The sequence below is a fragment of the Asterias rubens genome, chromosome 19, assembly GCF_902459465.1.
Source record: "Asterias rubens chromosome 19, eAstRub1.3, whole genome shotgun sequence".
Taxonomy (NCBI): Eukaryota; Metazoa; Echinodermata; class Asteroidea; order Forcipulatida; family Asteriidae; genus Asterias; species Asterias rubens.
Genome location: NC_047080.1, coordinates 9248087 through 9274223, shown reverse-complemented (window position 1 = coordinate 9274223; position 26137 = coordinate 9248087). Strand labels below are relative to the sequence as shown.

The 26137-nt window shown below is 37.3% G+C and overlaps 1 protein-coding gene across 1 annotated transcript; it reads left to right on the top strand.

The window, feature by feature from the left end:
* Nucleotides 1-8959: 8959 nt before the first annotated feature.
* On the top strand, nucleotides 8960-22561 carry LOC117303083. Its single transcript, XM_033787156.1, has 15 exons — nucleotides 8960-9065; nucleotides 10691-10855; nucleotides 11026-11105; nucleotides 11738-11922; nucleotides 12512-12645; nucleotides 13316-13476; nucleotides 14220-14488; nucleotides 15701-15849; nucleotides 17675-17841; nucleotides 18447-18550; nucleotides 19058-19216; nucleotides 19735-19889; nucleotides 20394-20544; nucleotides 21144-21222; nucleotides 22068-22561. The coding sequence occupies exons 1-15, from the start codon at nucleotides 9063-9065 to the stop codon at nucleotides 22165-22167; spliced, it is 2061 nt and encodes a 686-aa protein (XP_033643047.1). The 5' UTR covers nucleotides 8960-9062; the 3' UTR covers nucleotides 22168-22561.
* The last annotated feature ends 3576 nt before the right edge of the window (nucleotides 22562-26137 follow it).

Genomic DNA, 26137 nt, shown 5'->3' with positions numbered 1-26137 from the left:
GAGATAGTAATGAAATAACTAGATATAGTGTTTGTAGAAACAAACACTAGGTGTTCGGCTAAAGTTGGGTCAGTTTTCGAATCAATTAAAAAAGTGTTGTTGTTAATAGCTCGTCAAAGTTCAAAGAAATCAAACGAAAATGTTTTCTCGATGTGTGATATGGTAAGCATCAATGTCTACATTTCAACCTATAGCCTTTAAATAATGCCTTTTCAAAGGATTTTACAGGCATATCCGGTTTAAAAAAGTCAAAAGGTCAAGAGAAGGCCACCAACATACCCATTTTTGTGAAGTACGTGAGGCCCTTTCAAATGATGTATAGATTGTCAAAATAGCTTTTGTGGTCGAGGAAATGTAAACTGATGAATAATGACGACTGGAGAAGAGACTAACTAACCGGAAGGAAAATGTTTGTTGAAAACGCCTTGAAAACAGACTACGTACGTAAAGCCCTTTCATATGATGTAGATTGTCTAAATAGCTTTTGTGGTTGAGGGCATAGGAACTTATGCATAATGACGACTGGAGAAGAGACTAACTAACAGGAATGTTTGTTGAAAACGCCTTGAAAACAGACTATGTACGTAAAGCCCTTTCATATGATGTAGATTGTCAAAATAGTTTTGTGGTTGAGGGCATAAGCATAGGAACTTATGCATAATGACGACTGGAGAAGAGACTAACTAACCGGAAGGGAAATGTTTGTTGAAAACGACTTGAAAACAGACTAAAAACGAAGCTAATAGGAGAAGAAAAAATAAAATAAAAAAATAAATAATACAAAATTTGGTCGCCAATTGGTCTCCCATCAAAGTACTGACCAAGCCAGATTTTGCTTAACTTCAGTGATCGGACGGGAACCGGTTTTATCAACGCAGTACTGTCGTAGATATTACCATAAATTCGATTTGAACCAGAAGACAAGGTCAAAAAGTTAAACGCCTTGAACGAAGACTATTCTACATGAAGCTTTTTCGCGCTCTATGGATGATCACTGGAGCGTGACTCTCCCGCACAGCTAATACACTACACGTTGTGTGTATGCTTAAGTGTAATGTTTATGCCAACGGGGGATTTACGTTGTTCTTTAGACGTGAATTTTGACATTTTCAACCTCTCTTTTGAGCCGGAAGACAAAATCAAAATGGGGTCATGTCTGTGAAGCGTTTACGGAGTTTTTAATGCCCTTTCCGATGATGTTTTGATTGTAAAAATCCCTCATGTAGATCAAAAGTTATGATTTTTTGAAATAATAAACTTTGAATTAGTGCATTTCGTCAACTGATGACGTCATCGTGACGTAACAACTTTTGTATCATCTACTGGTTATTGTCTACCTGTGTGCAAAGTTTCAACTTAATGCAAGCTTCGCATCTATGCTTTTTCTTGCGGACAATTGACAGCGAGAAGAATAAGAAAAACCCCCCAAAAAACTAGATATAGTGTTTGTACAAACAAACACTAGGTGTTCGGCTATTGTTGGGTCAGTGTTTGAATCAACGAAAAAGTGTTGTTGATAGCTCGTCAAATTGCAAAGAAATCAAAACCAAACAGTTTTCTCGATGTGAAATAATTTTATGGTAAAGCATCAAAAAGTGTACATTTCAACCTAAAAGCCTTTAAATAATGCCTTTTCAAAGCCTTCTACAGGTACTTCCGGTTTAAAAAGGTCAAAAGGTCAAGAGAAGGTCACCAACATACCAATTTTTGTGTGAAGTACGTGAGGCCCTTTCATATGATGTAAAGACTGTCAAAATAGCTTTTGTGGTCGAGGAAATGTGAACTGATGAATAATGGCGACTGGAGAAGAGACTAACTAACCGGAAGGGAAATGTTTGTTGAAAACGCCTTGAAAACAGACTACGTACGTAAAGCCTTTTCATATGATGTGGATTGTCAAAATAGCTTTTGTGGTTGAGGGCATAGGAACTTATGCATAATGACGACTGGAGAAAAGACTAACTAACTGGAAGGGAAATGTTTGTTGAAAACGCCTTGAAAACAGACTACGTACTTAATGCCCTTTCATATGATGCATAGATTGTCAAAATAGCTTTTGTGGTTGGAGCCTTATGCATAATGACGACTGAAGAAGAGACTAACTAACCGGAAAATAAATGTTAGTTGAAAACGCCTTGAAAATAGACTAAAAACGAAGCTATTTATAGGAGAATAAAAAATAAATAATACAAAATTTGGTCGCCAATTGGTCTCCCATCCAAGTACTGACCAAGCCCGATTTTGCATAACTTCAGTGATCGGACGGGAACCGGTGTTATCAACGCAGTACGGTCGTAGATAATGTACAATAAATTCGTTTTGAACCAGAAGACATGGTCAAAAGGTTAAACGCCTTGAACGAAGACTATTCTACATGAAGCTTTTTCGCGCTCTATGGATGATCACTGGAGCGTGACTCTCCCGCACAGCTAATACACTACACGTTGTGTGTATGCCTAAGTGTAATGTTTATGCACATACCAACGGGGGATTTACGTTGTTCTTTAGACGTGAATTTTGAAATTTTCAACCTCTCTTTTGAGCCGGAAGACAAAATCAAAATGGGGTCATGTTTGTGAGGCGTCTACGGAGTTTTTTTTATTGTAAAAATCCCTCATGTAGATCAAAAGTTATGATTTTTTGAAATAATAAACTTTGAATTAGTGTATCTCGTCAACTGATGACGTCATCGTGACGTAACAACTTTTGCATCATCTACTGCTTATTGTCTACCTGTGTGCAAGTTTCAACTTAATGCAAGCTTCGCATCTATGCTTTTTCTTGCGGACAATCGACAGCGAGAAGAATAAGAAAAACCAAAAAAAAACAAACGAACAAAATCAATGAGTTGTTCGGGCTTTTGCCCGAACACCTAAAAAAAAAACCGAACAAAATCAATGAGTTGTTCGGGCTGTTGCCCGAACACCTAAAAAAAAACCGAACAAAATCAATGAGTTGTTCGGGCTGTTGCCCGAACACCTAAAAAAAAACCGAACAAATCAATGAGTTGTTCGGGCTGTTGCCCGGCCGTCTTATGGCAAAACAGTGCAACTAATTTTGTGGTGTTTTTGAGAAAAACAGTTGTCTGGGTAAGTTGGGGGCGCTCTTTTCATATAGCCCGGTCTCGTTTTCGCACGTGGCTCCATTATCAAGATACAACTATACAAATTGTGGTCTTTTTGCCTTTTTGTGTGTTTTGGTATGGCAAAACGCATTATGTTGACTTGGATACTTTGTTCTGCACTTTATTTTATGGCAAAACGGTCCATTTATAAGAAGCAGTCTTCTGCTTGACTGTAGCTATGTGTTCAGCACGTCAGTGTTTATCTGGCAGAAGAGGCTTTCATTATGATGTAGTGTTTTGGGTTTAGTAAATTTTTACCACTACGGTAGTGTTCACATGGCAGAACGCCTTATCTGTATGATAAACCGTTTTTGCCAACAAAGAAATTCAGAAATGTTTCATTCTATGTTAGACTTTTTACATGGCAAAACAATGTATCTACAAGATGCTTCATTACTCCCTATCTTTTAATGTGTAAAGGACTCGTACAATGTAATACATGTGAAGCAGTGTTTTGTTTTGCCAGATATGGTGGTATGTGCATGACAGTATGATCTCATGGCTAGATCTAGACCATCTAACAGCATGCTATGCGCAATGCTACAGCACCAAATGCAACAACATGTAGCCTTTTAGTTCAACTAAAATTAATGAGAAAATAGAAACCATTACAAAAACAGTAAGTTTTAATGAGCATGAACTGCTCATGCTGTACTAGACGTAGGCATCCTTCGAACCCAGTCACTAATGTTATGAATTGTAATGTCATTAACTCAAGCTGTGAATTGCCATACATCTACATGTACACATTTTTTGTAGGTGTAAGTTTACTGTTTTGTAGGTGTAAGTTTACTGTTTTGTAGGTGTAAGTTTACTGTTTTGTAGGTGTAAGTTTACTGTTTTGTAGGTGTAAGTTTACTGTTTTGTAGGTGTAAGTTTACTGTTTTGTAGGTGCAAGTTTACTGTTTTGTAGGTGTAAGTTTACTGTTTTGTAGGTGTAAGTTTACTGTTTTGTAGGTGTAAGTTTACTGTTTTGTAGGTGTAAGTTTACTGTTTTGTATGGTGCAAGTTCAATACACTAATCAAAATAATTAGAAATTTGTACCGCAAAACAAGAATTTTGTTTTTACAAAATCCTTAAAATACTCTTTAAAACCTCACCGTAATGAGCCGGAAACTAAATTTGTGTTTCTCCCCAGTTCCCCAAATCACTTATTAAAAAAAAAATAAAAAATAGTAGATTCAAACCAGTTCGAAAACAAGATTTCTTGTTTCGGTTGATTAATGAGATCAAAACTGCCTTAGTGATGTTTTCATACTTACATACTGTAAGTTGAGTTGTATTTATTGATGTGTTGTTGTTCGATAAAGTTCATAAATGTGAATAATGTTGACCAAATTTGTAAAGTCATAATAAACGAAAATTAAATTTGAATCAATCGAAAATTACTTCTTCGCCGCATGTTTCTATCTAAAAGGGATATTCAAATTTTGACAATCAACGTTTTTGGTTGATAAATACTTGTGATACAATTGTTTAAAAAAAAATTGTTTTACACAGTTTAATAGGATCGTACAATTAGATACGTTGTTCTGCCATAAATTGACGTTTGTGTTAAACCTTTAAAACTGTTTACATTGTTTTGGTAGGAAATATTTTGGGAAAGCGGACAATTTATGGGAAGTAAGATAAGATACTTTGTTTTGCCATGAAATTTCGGGAAGAACATTACTAATGATTTTTAAATTAATGTTTGATGCATTGTTTTGCCATAAAAATACATTATTTAATATTAGTAACATAAGTTGCATTATTGTCAATGAAATAACAAAAGTGGCAATTTGTTTGGTAAAATAATGTAACTTCGCTTAAATATTAATAACAACAAAACCATTTGTTCTTTTCAAACGATTTTTTTCTGGCTGATATGTCAACAACTCACAAATATTCTGTAACAGTTTTAGTTGAATAGAGAAATACATTTAAAAATGGCAGACGATGAATCTTTGAAGCACTTTTTCTTAAAATGCTCATTTTCGAGTTGCATTGTTTTGCCATGTGACGGCCGTGCCCGAACACCTTTAAAAAAAATTAAAAAAAAGAAAAAAAGAAAAAAAACAATGAGTTGTTCGGGCTGTTGCCCGAACACCTAATAATGAAATAACGAAATATTTTGTCACACGAAGTTGTGTGCGCTTAGATGGTTGATTTCGAGACCTCAAATTCTAAATCTGAGGTCTCGAAATCAAATTCGTGTAAAATTACTTCTTTCTCGAAAACTACGTCATTTCAGAGGGAGCTGTTTCTCACAATGTTTTATACCATCAACCTCCCCCAATACTCTTCCCAAGAAAGGTTTTATACCAATATTTATTTTAAGTAATTACCAATAGTATCCACTGCCTTTAAGTTTCTCACAAAGTATCAGGTGTACTGTTGTCAGTGTTTTTGTAGTCTAACCCATTCATATTTGCAATAAATGTTATCTATTTTCATAAAAAAGAGGCATTTGTTTGAGATAAGTGCAATGCACTATTTTTAAATTGTATGATCTCGATCATATATCATACAACAATTGTTTTGACAATAGGAGACTTTCCAACGCTAGGTGGCAGCAGACATACCGGGTAAATTTCCATTGTTTACGTAGTTCTGAACATGCGCATAATTCTGAGAACAATTGATTTACCCGGTAAGTCTGCTGCCCTCTATCGTCCCAGAAAGTCTCCCATTAAGCCTTTAAAGATAAAGGCCTGGACCTAGGTAAATGTCAAAGACAAATGTTCTTAGTGTATCCGAACATACAGTGTAAGCATAGAATAAACAAATCTGTGAACATTTACTCAATTGGTCATCGAAGTTGCAAGAGAATAATGAAAGAGAAAATCTCCCTTGTTGAACAAAGTTGTGTGCTTTCAGATGTTTAATAAAGGGCTTCAGGCCTGAAGTCTTTGAATGTGTTTTTTTGTTTTTGTAAACTGTTACTTCAGAGGGAGCCATTTCTCCCAATATTTTATACTATCAACAGCTCTCCATTGCTCGTTACCAAGTAAGTTTTTATGCTAGCAATTATTTTTTAGTAATTGCAAATAGTTTACAGTGCCTTTAAATGAAAGGGACTTACCCCAAATCTCCCAAATCCGGACCACAGCTGTCTCAAAGGTTTTTGACCTTGTATTCTCCTTAGATCCTTGTGACACTTGATCCCAGATTCCTGCGAAAACAATTCCTCAAAGAGTTAATGACAATAATAAAATTGTAGTTGGAAGTCTATAGCGGAAGCTGTGGATAGTATAAAGCATGTTGACAACTTGGAAGTAAAGTGGTTATTGTTGGCAGATAGGCCAATCAGATTGGTTACGGACAGGGCCCAATTTCATAGCGCTGCTTAGCGGCCGATTTTGTGCTTACTTTGCAATTTCTATTTCATAGCGCTGCTAACCGTAAGCACACGAAAAGGCATGCTAACCTTCCGGTGCTTACCGCACGAAAATAAATGACGTCACAATGCAAATCCACGGTAAACACGCAATATGGCCGCCCAATTTGTCTGCTAACCTGTGAAATACGCTAAGGCTTTTTAAGCAGATTTTTCTGCTACAGTAAGCACACAAATTTGCTTACCGTTAAGCAGCGCTTTGACATTGGGCCCAGGCTGGCCCTTTCAGCCTTCCCGCACAAGGGATCGAAACTCACAACAATTAAACACATTTTTGACTTTCAAGTTTGTTTTGAAAGTAGCCACATTATACAAGTTTGTTTTAACACAACTCAATTTTGAAACACTTAAAGGCAGTGGACACTATTGGTAATTGTCAAATACTAGCCTTCAAAGTTGGTGTATCTCAACATATGCATACAATACACAATATTTTATACCATCAACCTCTCCTCATTACTCATTACTCATCACCAAGAAAGGTTTTTTGCTAATATTTATTTTGAGTAATTACCAATAGTGTCCACTGCCTTTAAAGGCACTGGACACCTGTGATAATTGTCAAAGACCAGGGTTCTCACTTGTGTATCCCGTCATAAGCATACAATAAAAAGCCTTTGAAAATTTGGACTTAATATTGGTCATCAAAGTTGCGAGAAAATGATGAAAGAAAAAACACCCTTGTTGGACGAATTTGTGTGCCTTCATTTGTGTGCGACTTCTAGCTAGAAGTCTTTTATTATTTTAGTGAGAAATACCTCTTTCTCAAAAACTACGTTACTTCAGAGGGGGTCGTTTCCCACAATGTTTTATACTATCAACAGCTCTCCAATGCTCGTTACCAAGTCAGTTTTTAAGTTTATATTTGTTTTGAGTAATTACCAAACGTGTACCTTCCCTTTAAACAGTAACGCACCGTCGACTCGGTGGCGCACCCGAAGGGAACAGAACACGAGTCAATGTTGAATGGGTCTTATATATACTGAAATTATTTGAAAATGAGAAGCGATACTGTCAATGTCAGTTTCGTTTCTCAGATGATGTGTTCCTATTATTTGCTTAGTCTCCCTGTGTGGACATTTCGCTCTCGATTTTCGGCGCTACCACCTTTGAAACGAAATTTTCACATGCTCTCTAAATTTCAACGAGTGATTGAAGAGCCATATGAGGGACAACTTCTTTTCGAGTGGTCCGATCCACTCTTTGAGATTGAAGTTTGCATCTTTTTTAGTGATTTTCACTCTGTCCTCGAGTGAAACCCCTCTAAAAGAGTGAAATAACCAGGGACAACTCGGAATGCAAAGAGCGGTGTTTTTCACCCTTTTACATTTAGAGAGTGTTAGTTTTGTTTCTACCTACATCTGCATTTATAAAATGATTAAAACAATCGAACAGTTCCGAAAAAACAAGGGTACAGTTTGCCTTTAAAATTGAATTTCAGGTTTTGTTTTCAAAACACCAACCAAGGTTCCTGCCTCCATGCCCCAAGGGACTTCCCAAAAAAAAAAAACACCAAGGTTTGTGACCCAGGTTTCCCCTTAAAATCCGGTGACACTTGATCCCAGATTCCTGCGAAAACAACCCGTACGGGGGATGGTGTCACGGTATCAGTGTTTAAAGGAACTATTCAGAATTGGTAAGAAAAACAAACATCCCTCGACAAACTTCTCTCTGAAATGTCATATTTGATGAGAAATAAATAAACTTGTTTGGAGTTAAAGGAACACGCTGCCTTGGATTGGACGACTTGGTCTATAAAAAAGCGTTTGCAACCGTTTGTTATAAACTGCATATGGTTGGAAAGATGTTTAAAAAGTAGAATACAACGATCCACACAAGTTTGCCTCGAAATTGCGTGATTTTCCTTTTACTTTGCAAACTAACACGGTCGGCCATTTATGGGAGTAAAAAATTTGACTCCCGTGTTAGTCGACGAGGTAAAACGAAAACCGTGCAATTTCGAGGCATGTTTGTGTGGATCATTGTATTCTACTTAATCTGTCTACCCATATGCATTTGATAACACACGCTTTTCAAAGACCAACTCGACCAATCTAAGGCAATGTGTTCCTTTAATCAATCAGTGAACGCTTTATTCATTTTTGTTTTTAAATTGATGTCATGCAGTTCACAACATATTTTTTTGTGTGACCCAGATGGCCGATCGATCTCAAACTTCGACAGGTTTTTCAGTTTATGTATGGTGGTTTCCACATAGTGCTTAAACTGCCAGCAACTGTTTTGTTGGCAACAACGAACTATGTTATTTTAATGCTTTAATGTTGTTCTATGCACTTATTCCCGAGAACCCGTCGCACATTGTATGTTAATGCTTACCACGTGGTTTCATAGATCCGGATTGGGGGCGTGGTCTAAACAGGACTTTGGCAACTTTATCGGAGTCGGCGATTAATGTGTAACCTGATTGGCTGTGCAGAAATCAGCGGACAGTTTGTACACTGCCCCTCGCAGCATATAAATCGAAGAAGGGTGGCAAAGTGTCACAGTGTGTTTATTGCGTCGTGCATTAACAGAGTGCTACCCGACAGAGGTGCAACATGGTAAGTGTTACCCTTTATATATATTTCTATTATATTAGCCTGTGAGGTTTTGCCCAACCAACGTTGAAAAACCATGTGAGCCAAAAAGTAAAGCAAAAAATAGATAGCCACAGCTTGTAACAATTACACACCAAAATTCAAAAATAGTTCTGAGTTTGTTGGAAACGATACACAACCAACCATGGTTTGTATTTTCTTTTAAAGGCAGTGGACACTATTGGTAATTACTCAAATAAATATTTTCATAAAATCTTTCTTGATAACTAGTAATGTGGAGAGGTTAATGTGTAAAACATTGTGAGAAACCGCTCCCTCTGAAGTGACGTAGTTTTCGAGAAAGAAGTAATTTTCCATGAATTTCATTTCGATACCCTAGATTTAGAATTTGAGGGTCTCGAAATCATGCACCTGAAAGCACACAACTTTGTGTGACCAAGGTGCGACAAGGGTGTTTTTTTCTTTCATTAGTATCTACAGGTTTGTTATTTTATGCAAATGTTGAGGTACACCAACTGTGCAGACTGGTCTTACACAATTACCAATAGTGTCCAGTGTCTTATATTGAAAGTTTCCTGAAAGTAGTGAACTTTAACTCGGTTGAATGTTTTGCCAACATCCGGCCGTACATGCCAACCAGCGCGTTTTTTTTATTTATCACTTTTACTTTCATATGTGAGGCAGGAGCATTTGTTGTTGAAAATGTAAAACTCACGTTATTTTGTCTTTTTTGCGACCGAGTAAAGTTGTGGACAAGGGAGTTAGTTGGGTCTTCTTCTTGTTATCGTTCGTAAATCTCTAGCGTCGTTGATGCCAACTTGGGCCAACTTGTGAAATTGATAACTTCATGGTATATTGGTTGGGTTTCTGCTGAGCAAAATTGTCTGTGCTTAGCAACCTTGTGTGCTTTCAGGCTTTATATGAATCTATCTGCATGCACACCTCTTTGAAGGCAGTGTACACTATTGGTAATTACTCAAAACAATTATTAGCATAAACCCTCACTTGGTAACGAGCAATGGGGAGGTTGGTAGTATTAAACATTGTGAGAAACGGCTCCCTCTGAAGTGGAGTAGTTTTCTAGAAAGAAGTAATTTTCCACGAATTTGTTTTCGAAACCTCAGATTTAGAGGTTGAGGTCTCGAAATCAAGCATCTGAAAGCCAGAAGTTCGTGTGACAAGGGTGTTTTTTCTTTCTTTATTATCTCGCAACTTCGAGGACCGACTGATAAGCTAAATTTTTCACAGGTTTGTTATTTTATACGTATAATGAGATACACCAAGTGAGAAGACTGGTCTTTGACTATTGCCAATAGTGTCCAGTGTCTCTAAGACAATAAAGTACAACAATAATGAGGAAATGTATACATTTCCTCATTTCCCACTTCAAACCACTTTACATTTCCTCATTTCCCACTTCAAACCACTTTATTTACATTTCCTCATTTCCCACTTCAAACCACTTTATTTTACTTTCAAAAAGTACATAAATACATCATAACAAAAGACACAGGTAACGAGGTACAGTGTTGATCACATTATTGTACTTACTTATTTTGACGAATCTCAGCAATTCCAGGGCAATGTGTGTTTATAGCTCCAACCCAAAGGTGTTTGTTTTCTTGCAGTTTCGTTTCCTGATTGTTCTTGCCCTTTGCGGCCATCTTGCTCATGCAACCGCCATTCCAAGTGAGACAAGTTCACGGACTACTACAACAGAGAGATATGTAACAGCTACAGTTAAATCCACTGAGACAGTTGATGGTGGCTGGTCATCTTACACAGACGCATTGGTCAGTAAAATGTCTTTTTGTTTTATTACAAAAACTAAAATAAAAATAAAATAAATGAACAAAATAAATAAATAAATAAACAAACCACAGAGTGCCACTGTTAGAGAGCACCTCGAAACCAGGAAAAGATCACCGAATACCCTTTTTATTTACACACACATATTCTGCAGGAGGCTTTGAGTAAGGTGAAAGAATGGTTTGGTGAAGCTTATGCCAGCATCCGAGATAGAGTCAATGGGTTAAGACATGGGTAAGTTAAAGCTTTTTGTTTTCGCTTCCAAAGCCAGTTGTGGAACAGTGTAGGGGTAAGGCTTTCTGTTTATAGATTTGTGCAAACTATAAGTGACTCCAATTTTGTTTGTTGGTTTCACGAAACCTACTTGAGTGAAAAATGCTTTCAGTCCCCAACAAGAAGTTGTTCGTGTTGACTTTTAGACATCCTTTAATCTGCTGAGTAGTAATTAAGTGGTTGGAATGAAGGACTTGCAATCACAAAGTTGTGGGTTCAAATCCAGCCATGGTAACCGCTGATTTCACAATGAACAGAACATTGCCGTCCAACGTTACTGAATCACAAGTTTGTTGATTTGTGCATTTCATTAACCAAATACGTTAAACCAATGTTTTTATGAGAAATATTGACTGTTGCCAGCTTTTTTTAAAAATACATGACTGTAAGAGGCCTTGTGGCTCAAAACGGTAACTGGTCCAGAACTCTTTTTAAGAGACCAGAGTCAGCATAGCAAACAACTTCCTGACACACATTTTAACATGCATTTGTTTTGTACAGGTAACTATTAGTGCTAATACTTGTTTTAGTTGAAGAAACACAGTGAGGTCTTAATCTTCTTTAATATTAATATTTTTTTTAAATTCACACAGAGATGCAGAAGTACCCACCCCACTCTACAAGGATCTTTGCACTGCTGATATACCCTTTGGGTATGAAGCCAGGAGTTATAATGACTCTGTATGGGCGACTGTAATAAATGTGTGGTCTGGTGAAGATGCAGTCTCGTATGCCACGACTAAACTGCAAGAATACTTCAGTGGGAGAAATGACCAAAGTATGCATTGTTTTTTCTTTCTCAAAGTTTAATTCTTTCCCTCGCCCATGGTTGTATTTGTTCTACACTCTGTGAAAAAAAGGGATGATTGGCTTCATCTCATTGTCCGTATTTTACTTCGTTCTACAAAACTGAAGCAAAACACTTTTAAAAGTATCAGAAAGTAACTTCAATTTTTTAAAAGTGTTTTGGAATAACTTTTGACAGCCCAATTATTTTTTTTTCTTACGAGTTTACCTGGTTAACTTAATATAATCACAGCCCTAAAAAAAACTAATATTTTTTTTACCCATACACCGATGTGTGTAAACACTGTATACTCAGTACTTTCCCGAGTCCTGTGACAAAAATATCACAGGCCTGTTTACTCGGGTGGGATTCGAACCCACGACCCTTGCAATTCTAGAGCAGTGTCTTACCAACTAGACTACCGAGGTTGCCCGGTAGCTAGAGGCAGTTCGAATCCTATGTTTTGGCAGCGGTTACCGCAACTAAATAATAGATGTTAAATTTGCATCGGGGTTAAAGAACAAATCATAGCACAATCTACTGCAGTTCGTTTATTACTGTTACTGTTTTTTCATTGAAGATTTGAACATCAACATGACCACACCCCTCCGAACTACACGCCCTCGGTCTGATAATGAGAGTACAGTCTCTAGTTATTCTCTATATTTGCCCCGTGAATGGCATGACAACCCTCCCCAGCCCGTTGACGGAGAGGTGAGTATAACCGTAGAACTTGGGGGTTTCTTGGGGGTTCCTTTCAAAAGAGATAACTGGGTCAAAAGAGATAACCGATAAAAAGAACCCAGTAAAAAAAAAAGTAACATGTATTATATTAATCACAAAAGAAGAGGAGAAAATACGCAGCCATGATCAATATTTTAACTCCTGTTGAAACTCCAACTTTGTTTTTAAGCTGGAAAAAGCAATTGAAAACAAGTGATATTGGAGACAAAAATTAATATCTGGTTCGTTTTAGCATGGAGGTAGAAACCCCTTCGTGGGTTGAGGTATTACTTTGTTCTTTATTGTTGCCATGTTTAAACATTTACTATTCTAAATGTCCCAATGATTGTGTATAATAAACGAAAAACAACAACAACACCCAACTGGCCAAGATCAACGGTTAAATTCCTAATTACACTACGAAGTTGTTTGTTAAAGCGCCCCCCCCCCGATCTAAAATGTTACTTAAGACATAACGTTTTTGGTGCAAAACACTTCACTGCATTTACATTGTTGGTATGGTAACACCATGTGACAACCTCCGGGTATTAATCTCATACACCCCATGGTTTGTTCAGTGTACCATGTTTAGCATGGTAGCCTATAGGACAAACGTGTTTTTGTATTCAACTGTTTTCTTTAATGTTTTGTTGTTTTACAGGTGGTTTTACAGAGAGAGCCAGCCACAAGATACTTTGTAAAGACGTTTTCGAGCCACATTTCATCCCTTAATTCGCAAGAGTTGTCTTTGCTGGAGACCCTGTTGAACCAACGCAGGGAGCAGTTTGTTGGCGATCAGTTTTCCATTAATGTCTATGATCCGTAAGTGGGAGTTTTGCAAAGGCAAACAAAGTATAGTGCGAACAATTAAGGCGTGTTTACAAGAGCAATTTTGTTATCTCTGATTTAAGAAACCTAATTTCCTGATTTCGCCAACGTTAATAATTGTCACTATGAGTAGCTGTGATCAAGTAATTTTGCTATTTACTGTAATGGCCATCGTAAGCGTCATTATTTATGTGGTCAAATAATTACAGTTATTATACTGTAACTTATGGTCATACAGACTTCAGACCTGACTTTGTTTTTAGACATCTGAAAGCACACAAATTTGTGTAGCAAGGGTGTTTCTTCTTTCATTATTTTCTTGCAACGTCAATGACCAAATGAGCCCAAATGTTTCACAGATTTGTTATTTTGTGCTTGTGTTGGGATAAAGTGAGGATAGGCCTACTGGTCTTTGACAATAATTCAAAACATGCCTTTAAATAAATAATTAATTACAGGGCTGAAGCTTCTCTCCAATGAGGTCATGCTTCTTAGAAAACCTTCTGTTGTTGAACCAACTTGCAGGGGTGTTTTTCTTTCACTATAGTCTCTTGCAACTTCAATGACCAATTGAGTCCAAATTTTAATATTTTGTTATTTGATGCATTTTGAGATACAACAAGTGTGGATTTAATGATACTGGTGATACGTACTGGTGATAATTTTTCACATCCATTCTGGTGATCATTAATATTTTAAGGGCTCAAAATTATTCATTTTTTCCCACTTAAAAAAAGGAGTTCCAACCGTCCCAATGAGGTCATGCTGAAGATGAAACCTTCTGTTGTGGAACCAACTTGCAAGGTGACCCTCTCTGACCTCAAGCTACTGGACGAGGAGGAGCCCCAATATGTGCAACTATGCGAGGACGACGATGATTATGAGGCGAGGATGTATTTCAGGGCAGCGTGGGTCTCAACCACCGTCAACTCACTGTCACCTCAACTGGCAGAATTAACTGCTCTACCTTTGCTGGATAAATACTTCGACAGATACAACAGTTATGGTATGTAATTTCTTATTATTCACGGTATCTATTTCAACCTTAGTTGCAACAACAATGATATATACTTCTTACTACCCATACAGGGCCCAATTTCATAAAGCCTGTAAGCACAAAAATGTGCTTAGCATGAAATTTACTCCTTGGTTAAAACAGGATTACCAACCAAATGTCCACGCGATTTCAGGATTTAGCAAACAACAGCTGAATACCAGTATCAAGCAATATGCAACAAATACAATTTTTGGTAATCCTGATTTTACCAAGGAATAAATGTCATGCTAACCAAATTTTTGTGCTTACAGGCTGTATGAAATGGGGGCCCAGGTCTTAACATTACTTGTAAACGGTAATTATTTCACCCTTTACTACAAAAACAATTATGGTATATAATTTCTAATTACCCATGCATAGAGGTCCCTACGTTATTTGTTAAAAATCATTACGACACCCTACTTGACAATGACAAACAATTTGCACATGTAAAAAATACTGCTTCAACTTCTGTCCGTTTTTTCGATTTAATCTTTGTCATGATTACTTCATCCCTGCATGACAGTTTCAGAACCTCAGCAATATTCTGTTCCGATTGTCAATAGTGATTTTCTTGTCCAATCTTGTTCAATCTTTCTCTTAAAAGTCTTAAAAACTCCTCAGCTGTTTAAAGACACGGGACACTATTGGTAATTATCAAAGACCAGTATTCTCACTTGGTGTGTCTCAACATATGCATACAATAACAAACCTGTGAAAATTTTATCTCAATCGGTCGTCGAAGTTGCGAGATAATAATGAAAGAAAAAACAACCTTGTCACACGAAGTTGGGTGCTTTCAGATGCTTGATTTCGAGACCTCAAGTTCTAAACCTGAGGTCTCGAAATCAAATTCGTGGAAAATTACTTCTTTCTCGAAAACTACAATACTTCAGAGGGGAGTTTCTCACAATGTTTTATACTACCAACCTCTCCCCATTACTTGTTACCAAGAAAGGTTTTATGCTCATAATGTTGAGTAATTACCAATAGTGTCCACTGCCTTTAAGGATCTATTAGAAATAGATGTTTACCTGGAACCTCCCAATGTACATGCCGGTGCCCCGTAAAAAACTTGAACTATGATGAGGTCTACCTTTCTTTTAATTCCTACCAAAAGTGTGTCATACTAAAGTGGCAACAAGTGAACCTAACTGGTGAATAAATTTGTGATTTTTGCAGGTGCCTTGATTCCCAAGACCGAGCCGGTCCGTTTGACCAAGGCCTGGCCGACCTCAGCCCCCGTCCCTGGAAGCTCTCAGGACTACACCTTCTCTTACTTTATACCGTTCGATCCAGCCCACGCCATCCCCCAGCCTTTGGACAATAATGTGAGTTTATCATCACGGAGTAATGTAAAATTTCTTTGAGACTCTTTCTTCGAAGAAAGTTACAGGCAGTGGACACTATTGGTAATTACTCAAAATAATTATTACCATAAAACCGTTCTTGATTGCGAGTAATGGGGAGAGATTGATAGTATAAAACATTGTGAGAAACAACTCCCTCTGAAGTGACGTAGTTTTCGAGAAAGAAAGAATTGTCCACGAATTTGATTTCGAGACCTCAGATTTAAAATTTGAGGTCTCGAAATCACGCATCTGAAAGCACACAACTTCGTGCGACAATTGGGTGTTGTTTCTTTCATTAATTTCTCGCAACTTCGATGACCAATTGAGTTCAAGCTGTCACAGGTTTGTTATTTTTTGCATATGTTGAGATACACCTACTGTGAAGACCAGTCTTTAATAATAATAATAATAATAATAATAATAATAATAATAATAATAATAATAATAATAATAATAATAATAATAATAATAATAATAATAATAATAATAATAATAATAATAATAATAATATAATAATAATAATAATAATAATAATAATAATAATAATAATAATAATAATAATAATAATAATAATAATAATAATAATAATAATAATAATAATAATAATAATAATAATATAATAATAATAATAATAATAATAATAATAATAATAATAATAATAATAATAATAATAATAATAATAATAATAATAATAATAATAATAATAATAATAATAATAATAATAATAATAATAATAATAATAATAATAATAATAATAATAATAATAATAATAATAATAAGACTTGTAATGCGCACATATCCACCCTGCTGGGTGTTCAAGGCGCATTGACAATTACCAATAGTGTCCGTGTCTTTAAAGGGTTTTGATACCTTTTGTAAATTAAGTTTTTGGCCATCCCATGAACCCCTAATCACTGTGAATGAAAATGTACGTTACCTGTACACGTTTCAGCAGAGTTCTTTTCTGACAGATATGGTGCACAAAATGTCCGTTATAATCATTGAAGAAGCGGAAGGCAAGACGTCCCTCAGTTGCTTGTTGAACTCGATCAATGGCGTGCTCGTTGAATACTTCTGTTATTCTCAATGCATCAGTGCACTCTAACAGTGCCCACAACGCTGTGATGCAATCTGTTAGTTTGCCGGCTATTGAAAATAATATATAAATTGTGATTCAGTAACTATATATAGACGACAATACTTATTCTATATCGTCATTGTGAAATCAGAGGTTAACTTGGAAGGATTCGAACCTACCACCTTGTGATTGCAAGTCCTGCAGTCTAACCACTGGACAGTGTCTTGTATTGGTTTAACGCAATGGTTACAAGCTGGAATGGGGCTGTCAATGTTATATAAAAGTATAACAACTATCATCTTAAGATATGTTCAAACAAAACCCATGCCAATGAAAACACAAAATTGTAAAAATAAGATTGCACCCAAATAACACAAGGTCCCAAATGAGATCCTCGATCATTATTACACCTTCTCGATCGAGCGCACATTTTTCGGAACAATGGGTGTTCTGAAAGCAATTTGAGAAACTGGCATTTTGAAAACAAAAAGGACTGTCACAAAACTACATTTGTGAATTAATGTGTTGCTCGTTTTCCATTTGGTTAAAACACAGATAACTAAAGTACTTGGTTATCTTGACGTAAAAATATATGTTTTTGAAACGGATTGAGGTTAGACACCAAAGCACACATATTTTTTTATTATAACCACAATTTTGACTAATGTTGATCTTTTTGTTTGAGTTATTTGTCTAACCTCAACAAAATCTCATTTCTAACTACAGGTGATTCTTCTTGATGAGCCAGCCTCGACTATCTTTGCTATGAGTTTCAGCAGTTTTAGCTTTAACCCCTACAACACTGAACGACTTCAGGAGCTCAGGAGTTATTTGGATGAAGAAGGGGAGGATTACGCAATCTCAGAGCCTTTCGCCTTCGAGTTTTACAGTTCGTAAGTTGACCGAAGGAATTTGGACAGCTAATTGATCTAGTCTTTTTGCCTTTGATTGTTTATTAGGTATTATTCGTTTGGTTGTTTATTTGTTTGTTTGGTTTATTTGTATGTTTCTATACTTTGCTCATCAGGATAGCCTAAAACTATCAAACTGCTTTCATTTGGTATGTCCTGGCATATTATTTTTTGTATATTGTTGTGCTAGTTTGTGATGATCCTAAATACTCATTACATGATACAGATTTTACATGTTGAGATGGCATCTGGAAATCTTGATTCGTTTTTAATTACTATTGCACAATCTTTCTTGTGATAAATTCACTGCAAATTTATTATTTATTCAATTCACACCAATCGAGAATTTTTATTAAAGTTACACATACCTCAACACCCCCACGCACAAAAACAATGATTTGATCTGTTCACTAAAGGAAAATAGTATACTTCAACACTGTAAATAACACTTTGTGGTCGAAGTCTCTACAGACTTTTCCCCCTCAAATTTACACTCCATATGTAGCGTTCAAATAAAAACAGATTGCTAATCCCATTAACAAATTCCCAAAGGTTTTAATTATCTTGAATTTATTTTTTCTCTCAAGGAAATCCTTTCTGTTTCACTACAGCGAAGTGCTGGTGCGCATGGGCTCAAGAGATAAGCAGCCCAGATGCATCAAAGATTCCATTCCTCCATGCTTCCACAGAGGTAAACTTTCCCTACGTTTGTTCCGTTCTCTATACTGTTGCTCCGCGGCCATTTATTGGAGGCAAAAAATTGACTCCCATAAATGGCCGACCGAGTTAGTCGAAAATCTAAATGGAAAACCGTGCAATTTCGTGGCATGTTTGTGTGGATCATTGTATTCTACTTTTACATCATATCTACCCACCAATATGCATTTTATAACAAACGGTTACAAACGCTTTTTATATAGACCAACTCGCGTCCGATCCAAGGCATGCAACGTGTCCCTTTAATTATCGTAATAAGAAGGGGTTCGCCCCGGTGTTCCTGGCTTCATCAGGAGCATATTGCGCCACAGCACCATTACATGGTGATTTAAATAAATAGGTCTCATACTTCAAAACGTATATAGCACCTCCTACCTTAAAGGACAAAATACTAAGCGCTTTGTTACGCTATAAGAACCTAATATTTGTATTACTGAATAAATCAAAAATATAAATTGTCCTTGCTTGTTTACTTTTCTAGGAAAACACTGTCCTAGTTATCGAATCATGGAGACATTCAATGGAAACATTGAGCATCGCCACTTGGCTGGAAGTCTTTACGTGATGAAGAGGACTCACACCTGCATCATGGACGATGCATACGATGATGCGTATATGCTGCTTCATCGTTACTTCTACGGTGAAAATAAATGTTAAAGGCACTGCCGTCGATTTCACAAAACTTTTAGGTTTAAGCTTAGGACTTAGGACGAGTTAAGTTTCGTACAATAGGCGTGACGACGCATTGAACCCATCCTAAGTTAGAAAAGTTACTCGTCCTAACTCGAGATAGGATTAATCACAGCGTTTCGTGAAATCGCCTGGACATCGAATTTTCAAAGACCAGTCTTCTCACTTGGTGTATCCCAACATAATGCATCAAAATAACAAACCTGTGAAAATTTGCACTCAATTGGTCATCGAAGTTGCAAGAGAATAACGAACGACAAAACAACAATGTTGCACAATCTTAAATTATTGATTGATAAATTACGTCTTGTCACAATGTTTTATACTTGCAACCTCTCCCCATAACTCGTTACCAAGTGAGGTTTTATGATGATAATAAATTTGAGTTACTACCAATAGTGTCCACTGTCCTTAAAGGCATGGCATAATAATACATTTTTTGAACGTCAAACTTTCTTGCCACTGTAGGACAGAACAGCAAGCAAGAGCATATGACACGAACCACACCAGTTATCCTGGTCCACAAATCAACAGAGAGCCCTCCAACTGGGTGTGACTTCACCTACAATCTCATGTTCTACCTGCCACCCGACCAACATCATGACCCCCCAGAACCCACCGAGGTAAAACAAAACAAATCAATTCAATCTAGCAAACATGAAAAACCACATAAAAAAATTGCACATCAAAGATTTACATAAACAAGCATGACAATAATTTTACGAAGAATACAAATATGCAAAAACACAAAGCTAAATACTGATAAACCTGCCCTGGCCGCGGGCAGGCTATATGTACTGTAGGAAACAACCTCCATTCCAGTGGGGATGGTATCACACATCACAAACAAAACAAAAGACAAGAACCCTGGCAGGGAAAGCCAATAGCGACAGAAAGTTTTGGTTCAAGACAATATTGAATAACAAGACCAAACACACCCTCCACAAGAGGGATACGTATTACCCACCATCCAGCCTAGCCAAGCAACTCAGAAAAAAAGACAAGCAAAAAATCCCCCCCCCCAAAAAAAAAAAAAAAAAAAAAAAAAAAAACTGACCTGCCAGGAAAAATGGACCTGCCAGCTGACTTCTTTAAAATGTTTTTTTTTTTACAATGCTTTATTGTAGGATGGTGTTGAATTTCTTAGACATGAATCCAAGGAAACCTATGCCATCACATTTACCAACTCGACAAATATTGATGCTAAGGAGGAGGAGCTTCGCACTGAACTGGACAAACGGGGACTCTGTTACAGCACTGATGAATTCTTCATTGCAAGTAGGTTATGTGTTGTTTTGTTGGCCGAGTTTTTTAAAAGGCAGTGGACACTATTGGCAAAATAATTATTAGCACAAAACCTTACTTGGTAACGAGTAATGGGGATAGGTTGCTAGTTTAAAACATTGTGAGAAACGGCTCCCTCTGAGGTATACTTCGAGAAAGAAGTAATTTTCCACAAATTTGATTTCGAGACCTCAGATTTAGAACTTGAGGTCCCGAAATCAACCATGTCTAAACGCACACAACATTCGCGTGACAAGGGTGTTTTCTTCTTTCATTTTTATCTCATAACTTTGATGACCGATTGAGTTGAAGTTTTCACAGGTTAGTTATTTTATGCATATGTTGAGATACACCAACTGTGAAGGCTAGTCTGTGACAACTACCAATAGTGTCCACTGCCTTTAAAACTTTGTGTAGACAAATTTTCATCAGAATATCTAAACATCAAACGATTGCAGATAGATAACATGGTATAGGTACACACCTTCCAGGATTGCATTTTACGATTCGTTTTTTTTTTTTCAATACAGAGGATAGGAGGGTTGAGGAAAAAATTGTGCCATAAAAAAAATATTTTAAAACTTTTTTTCCAGCTTACGATGCACCATGGAGACAAGGACCCCATCGCTTTGAAATTTGGATCTCACAAGCAATGTGCACTGCCTCACCAAGGTAGGTAGTAATTTAGACTCCCTCTTGGAAATGAATGGGCTGCATGTGTATAGACTGCATCTCAAATTTACAACTAATTTACTATAATTTACGCCCCCCCCCAAAAAAAAAAAAAAAAAAAAGACAAAAAAAAGACAAAAAAAAAAGTAAATACATTATTTAAAAACTTTGTTTAAACAAAACTTTGTTATTGTATAGGCCAAAAACATGCGTGTGCCTGGTTGGATTGGCTGCATATTACGCCACAGCACTTTGTAAACCAATACATGGTGCTTTGTAAAGAAGTAGGTCTTTGTCGAATGACCAGACTATTTTGGTTAAATCAGTCATTTTGTTGCAAAAAATCACCACTTGGCGACAGAAAAGATGGCTACCGCTGAAAACTTTTCAGGAGTGAAAAAATTACGTCATCATGTATGCGCAATCTGATTGGCGGTTGCCCGCAAAAGTTGCAACAAAGTAGAAACACATTCTACTCGAAATACACGTTGCCTCTGGGTTGCCAGTGATTTCGAGCACGACATGTCACACGCGGCAATCTGTGAGCCCCCCCCCCCCCTGTGGCTAGCAACTTTCGTTGCCTCGAGATTGCCAGAAAATTGTCACGTGTGACGTGGGCTTTATGAGCACAGGTGCAAGCTCACGTGTCACGCCCAGGTTTAAACACTTTTTGCTGTGGTTACATCATCCTTTTAAACACCCCCACGTGATGTCCTCTCAACCAATCAAAATGGAGAATTTGTCTGGGGTATTTATGAATATATAAATGTATACGAAGCCACTGTTATTATTATAGGCCCCCTATTATGTTCAGTCTCAATCAGTGTTTTGTCTTTTATCAACAGTCTGCAAGGCCATGATAACAACATGGTTGACATTCAGTCTTCTTCAGAAGACGACACGGATGACAGCCAGTCTTCCGAAGACGACACATGGTGGGGTTGAGTAGCAGTAATCACAAACAACAAACAAACAACTGTAAACAATCAGAACGAATAAACGAACAAACTCTTCACCTTCAATGAATATTTTGAATCATTTTAAAAGATGTTTTAAACTGACACTATTTACACAGCCATTTAACAAAGATGTAGAACTCTGGTATATAGGTAATGAGTAATTCTGCTTAGTCAAATTTCCATTTGCTTGGCAAGTTGTTGTACCTGCAATGCCAATTCCATATAATTGTATAAAGCATTTAGCAGTGTTCAATGCTTTGATTATTTGAAATTTGACTGTACATGTACTTGGACTTTACAAAGAAACTTTCGTTGAGTTAAAATTTCAATTTATCGTGCTTTTAAAGACACTGGACACTGTTGGTAATTGTCAAAGACCAGTCTTCTCAACATATGCACAAAATAACAAACCTGTGAAAATTTGAGCTCAATTTATTGGTCGTCGAAGTTGCGAGATAATAATGGAAGAAAAAAACACCCTTGCCACACGAAGTTGTGTGCTTTCAGATGCTTGATTTCGAGACCTCAAAATTTCTAAATCTGAGGTCTCGAAATCAAATTCGTGGAAAATTACGTCTTTCTCGAAAACGTCGTCACTTCAGAGGGAGCCGTTTCTCACAATGTTTTATACTATCAACCTCTCCCCATTACTCACTACCAAGAAAGGTTTTATGCTAATAATTATTTTGAGTAGTTACCAATAGTGTCCACTGCCGTTAATAAAGAGAGGAACTTAGTGCATTTCTTTGTGTCTTTGAAAGCCATAACACAATCTTAGCTATCAATTGTCTTGGGAGTGCATATGGTGTATTCCTTTGCAATGTTGTCCCTTTTGGGTTAATTGTGGTTTAAATAGCTAGTTTATGGTATGACCTTTTGTTCAAACAACTTTTTTTTTACTCCTAGAGTTAAGTATGTAACTCCATGTGTTCGTCTAATAGTAAAGTTTACCTTTTTTGTATTGTAGTGTGTTGTGTATTTTACTTTGGACCCAGTGGCCCCCAGGGAGAACAGTTCATTGACAATTGGAGACTTTCTGGGACGATAGAGGGCAGCAGACTTACCGGGTAAATCCATTGTTCTCAGAATTATGCGCATGTTCAGAACTACGTAAACAATGGAAATTAACCCGGTATGTCTGCTGCCACCTAGCGTTGGAAAGTCTCCTATTGGTTGGGCTACCCTGGTTAAACAAGACGAAAAAACACGAACAAAAACCCAAATACTCACATTGGTCTGCCAGAAATAGAACATGGCATTATGTTGCAATCAAAATACCCATGTACGATTTAATTTTGTTTTAATTTTCCATTAGTCTGTAATTTTTAAAGATACTGGCTATTTAAGGTTGTCAAAGACTAGTCTCCTTACTTGGTGTATCTCAACATACGCATAAAATAACAAACCTGTGAAAACTTAAGCTCAATCGGTCGTCAAAGTTGCGAAATAATAATGGGGAAAAAACACGAAGTTGTGTGCTTTCAGATGCTTGACTTCGAGACCTCAAAATCTAATTCTGAGGTCTCGAACTTCTCGAAAACTACATTAGGCCTACTTTAGAGGGAGTGGTTTCTCATAATGTTTTATACTATCACTAGCTCTCCATTACTCGTTACCAAGTAAGGTTTTATTTTGAGTAACTGCCTTTCTGGTTTTTCTTACTCCTGGTTCACCGATGATTGTTTTTTTTTTGCTGATTCTTGATTATAAAACTTTTGGCTTTTTTCTCAAAAAAATACACCAAACTGTATGCTTTTTTTTATTGTTACAAAAACATTTGTTGTTATGACTCCATGCACATGTATGTCAAGCTCTGGTTTTTACAAAGATCTCTGGTTTTACAAAAAGATTATTTTTTAACACAAACCAACTTTTATTTTGCTAATATTTCTGGTGTTTTTTCAAAAACAAGTTTTTTTTTCGAAAGGGGTGTGATATATCAACACTATAGGGCTGGGGCTATTCCCACAACACTTGTTACCAAGCGATGAGTTACTCTGGGTGCGTTCGTTTAGCTTCCCTGGGTCGACCCCGGTGTGTGGCGTTTTTTTCCCAGGACTAACGTGGGTAATTATCTGCACACGTTCGTCCTGGCAAAAAGAAAACGCCACACACAGGGGTCGACCCGGGGAAGCTTATCGAACGCACCCTCTGATGAATAAACGTGCATCTGGAAGTTATACTCTGTGAAGATATCCACCCATTTCAGCTTGCTGTAGGTATGGCGTTTTTGCTTGAGGTCTTCTCAAATTGGCCTGCCGGTTTGATAGTATTAATAAAACGATTTCATCCGAGTACCCATTAAACTGCTTGACAGTATTATGTTTGATTCTTTCATGACGGTTTTTAAGGCGGGACCAGAAGCGAGGGAGTGGACACGCATCCCCTTAAACATTGGCGTACACTGCGTGTATACAGTGTATACAAACACACGGCGCAGTCAAGAATAGAAACAAAAATAATATTTATTCAAAAGTTGGCCTGGATAAATACAGTCTTTCAGCAACGCTCTGGAATACCTCTGGAACTAAAAATGTTAGAGAGATGCAGTTTATAACTGAGTCATCCTGGAATATCCCTGCATCCGATTCTCAAAGATTTAGGGTGACTTGCCTACTGCTTGATAGCGATAGTAAGTGGGGTTGCTCAGAAACGATTCCAACAGCCTCACCGATGGGAGTTTTGTGCACAGAGCTGTCGGAGAGAAAAACAAAATGTACAACGGGTAATTTCGATCCCAGTATCATGCTCAATCTTCAAAATTTTACCACCACAGGATTGCCATGTTCAAGGGCTTTCATCTCGTACAAAACTTAATGCTCTGACGATTTTTAAGGCGGGGCAAGATGCGACGGCGCGAGCAGGCACCCATTAGAAATTGACGTAGACTGTGCGTGTATACAACGTATACAAAGACACGGCGCAGTCAGGATTCCAACCAACAATAAAGGGGTCATTCAAAAAATAGGCCCAGACAATTAAAAACTTTCAGCAACGCTCTGGAATAACTCTGGAACAAAAAATGCTAGGGAGATGCAGTTTGTACCTTAGTCATCCTGGCATGTTCCTGCGTCCATTTTTTAAAGGTTTAGGGCGACTTGCACACTTCTTGATAGAAAAAAGCTCAAGTAGGCGGGGTTGCTCAGAGACGATTTCAACAACCTCCACTATGGGAGTTTTGAGCACAGAGCTGTCGGAGAGAAAAACAAAATGTACAACGGGTAATTTCGATCCCAGTATCATGCTCAATCTTCAAAATTTTACCACCACAGGATTGCCATGTTCAAGGGCTTTCCTCTCGTACAAAACTTAATGCTCTGACGATTTTTAAGGCGGGGCCAGATGCGACGGCGCCAGCAGGCACCCATTAGAAATTGACGTAGACTGTGCGTGTATACAACGTATACAAAGACACGGCGCAGTCGGGATTCCAACCAACAATAAAGGGGTCATTCAAAAAATAGGCCCGGACAATTAAAAACTTTCAGCAACGCTCTGGAATAACTCTGGAACAAAAAATGCTAGGGAGATGCAGTTTGTACCTTAGTCATCCTGGCATGTTCCTGCGTCCATTTTTTAAAGGTTTAGGGCGACTTGCACACTTCGTGATAGAAAAAAGCTCACGTAGACGGGGTTGCTCAGAAACGATTTCAACAACCTCCACTATGGGAGTTTTGTGCACAGAGCTGTCGGAGAGAAAAACAAAATGTACAACGGGTAATTTCGATCCCAGTATCATGCTCAATCTTCAAAATTTTACCACCACAGGATTGCCATGTTCAAGGGCTTTCCTCTCGTACAAAACTTAATGCTCTGACGATTTTTAAGGCGGGGCCAGATGCGACGGCGCCAGCAGGCACCCATTAGAAATTGACGTAGACTGTGCGTGTATACAACGTATACAAAGACACGGCGCAGTCAGGATTCCAACCAACAATAAAGGGGTCATTCAAAAA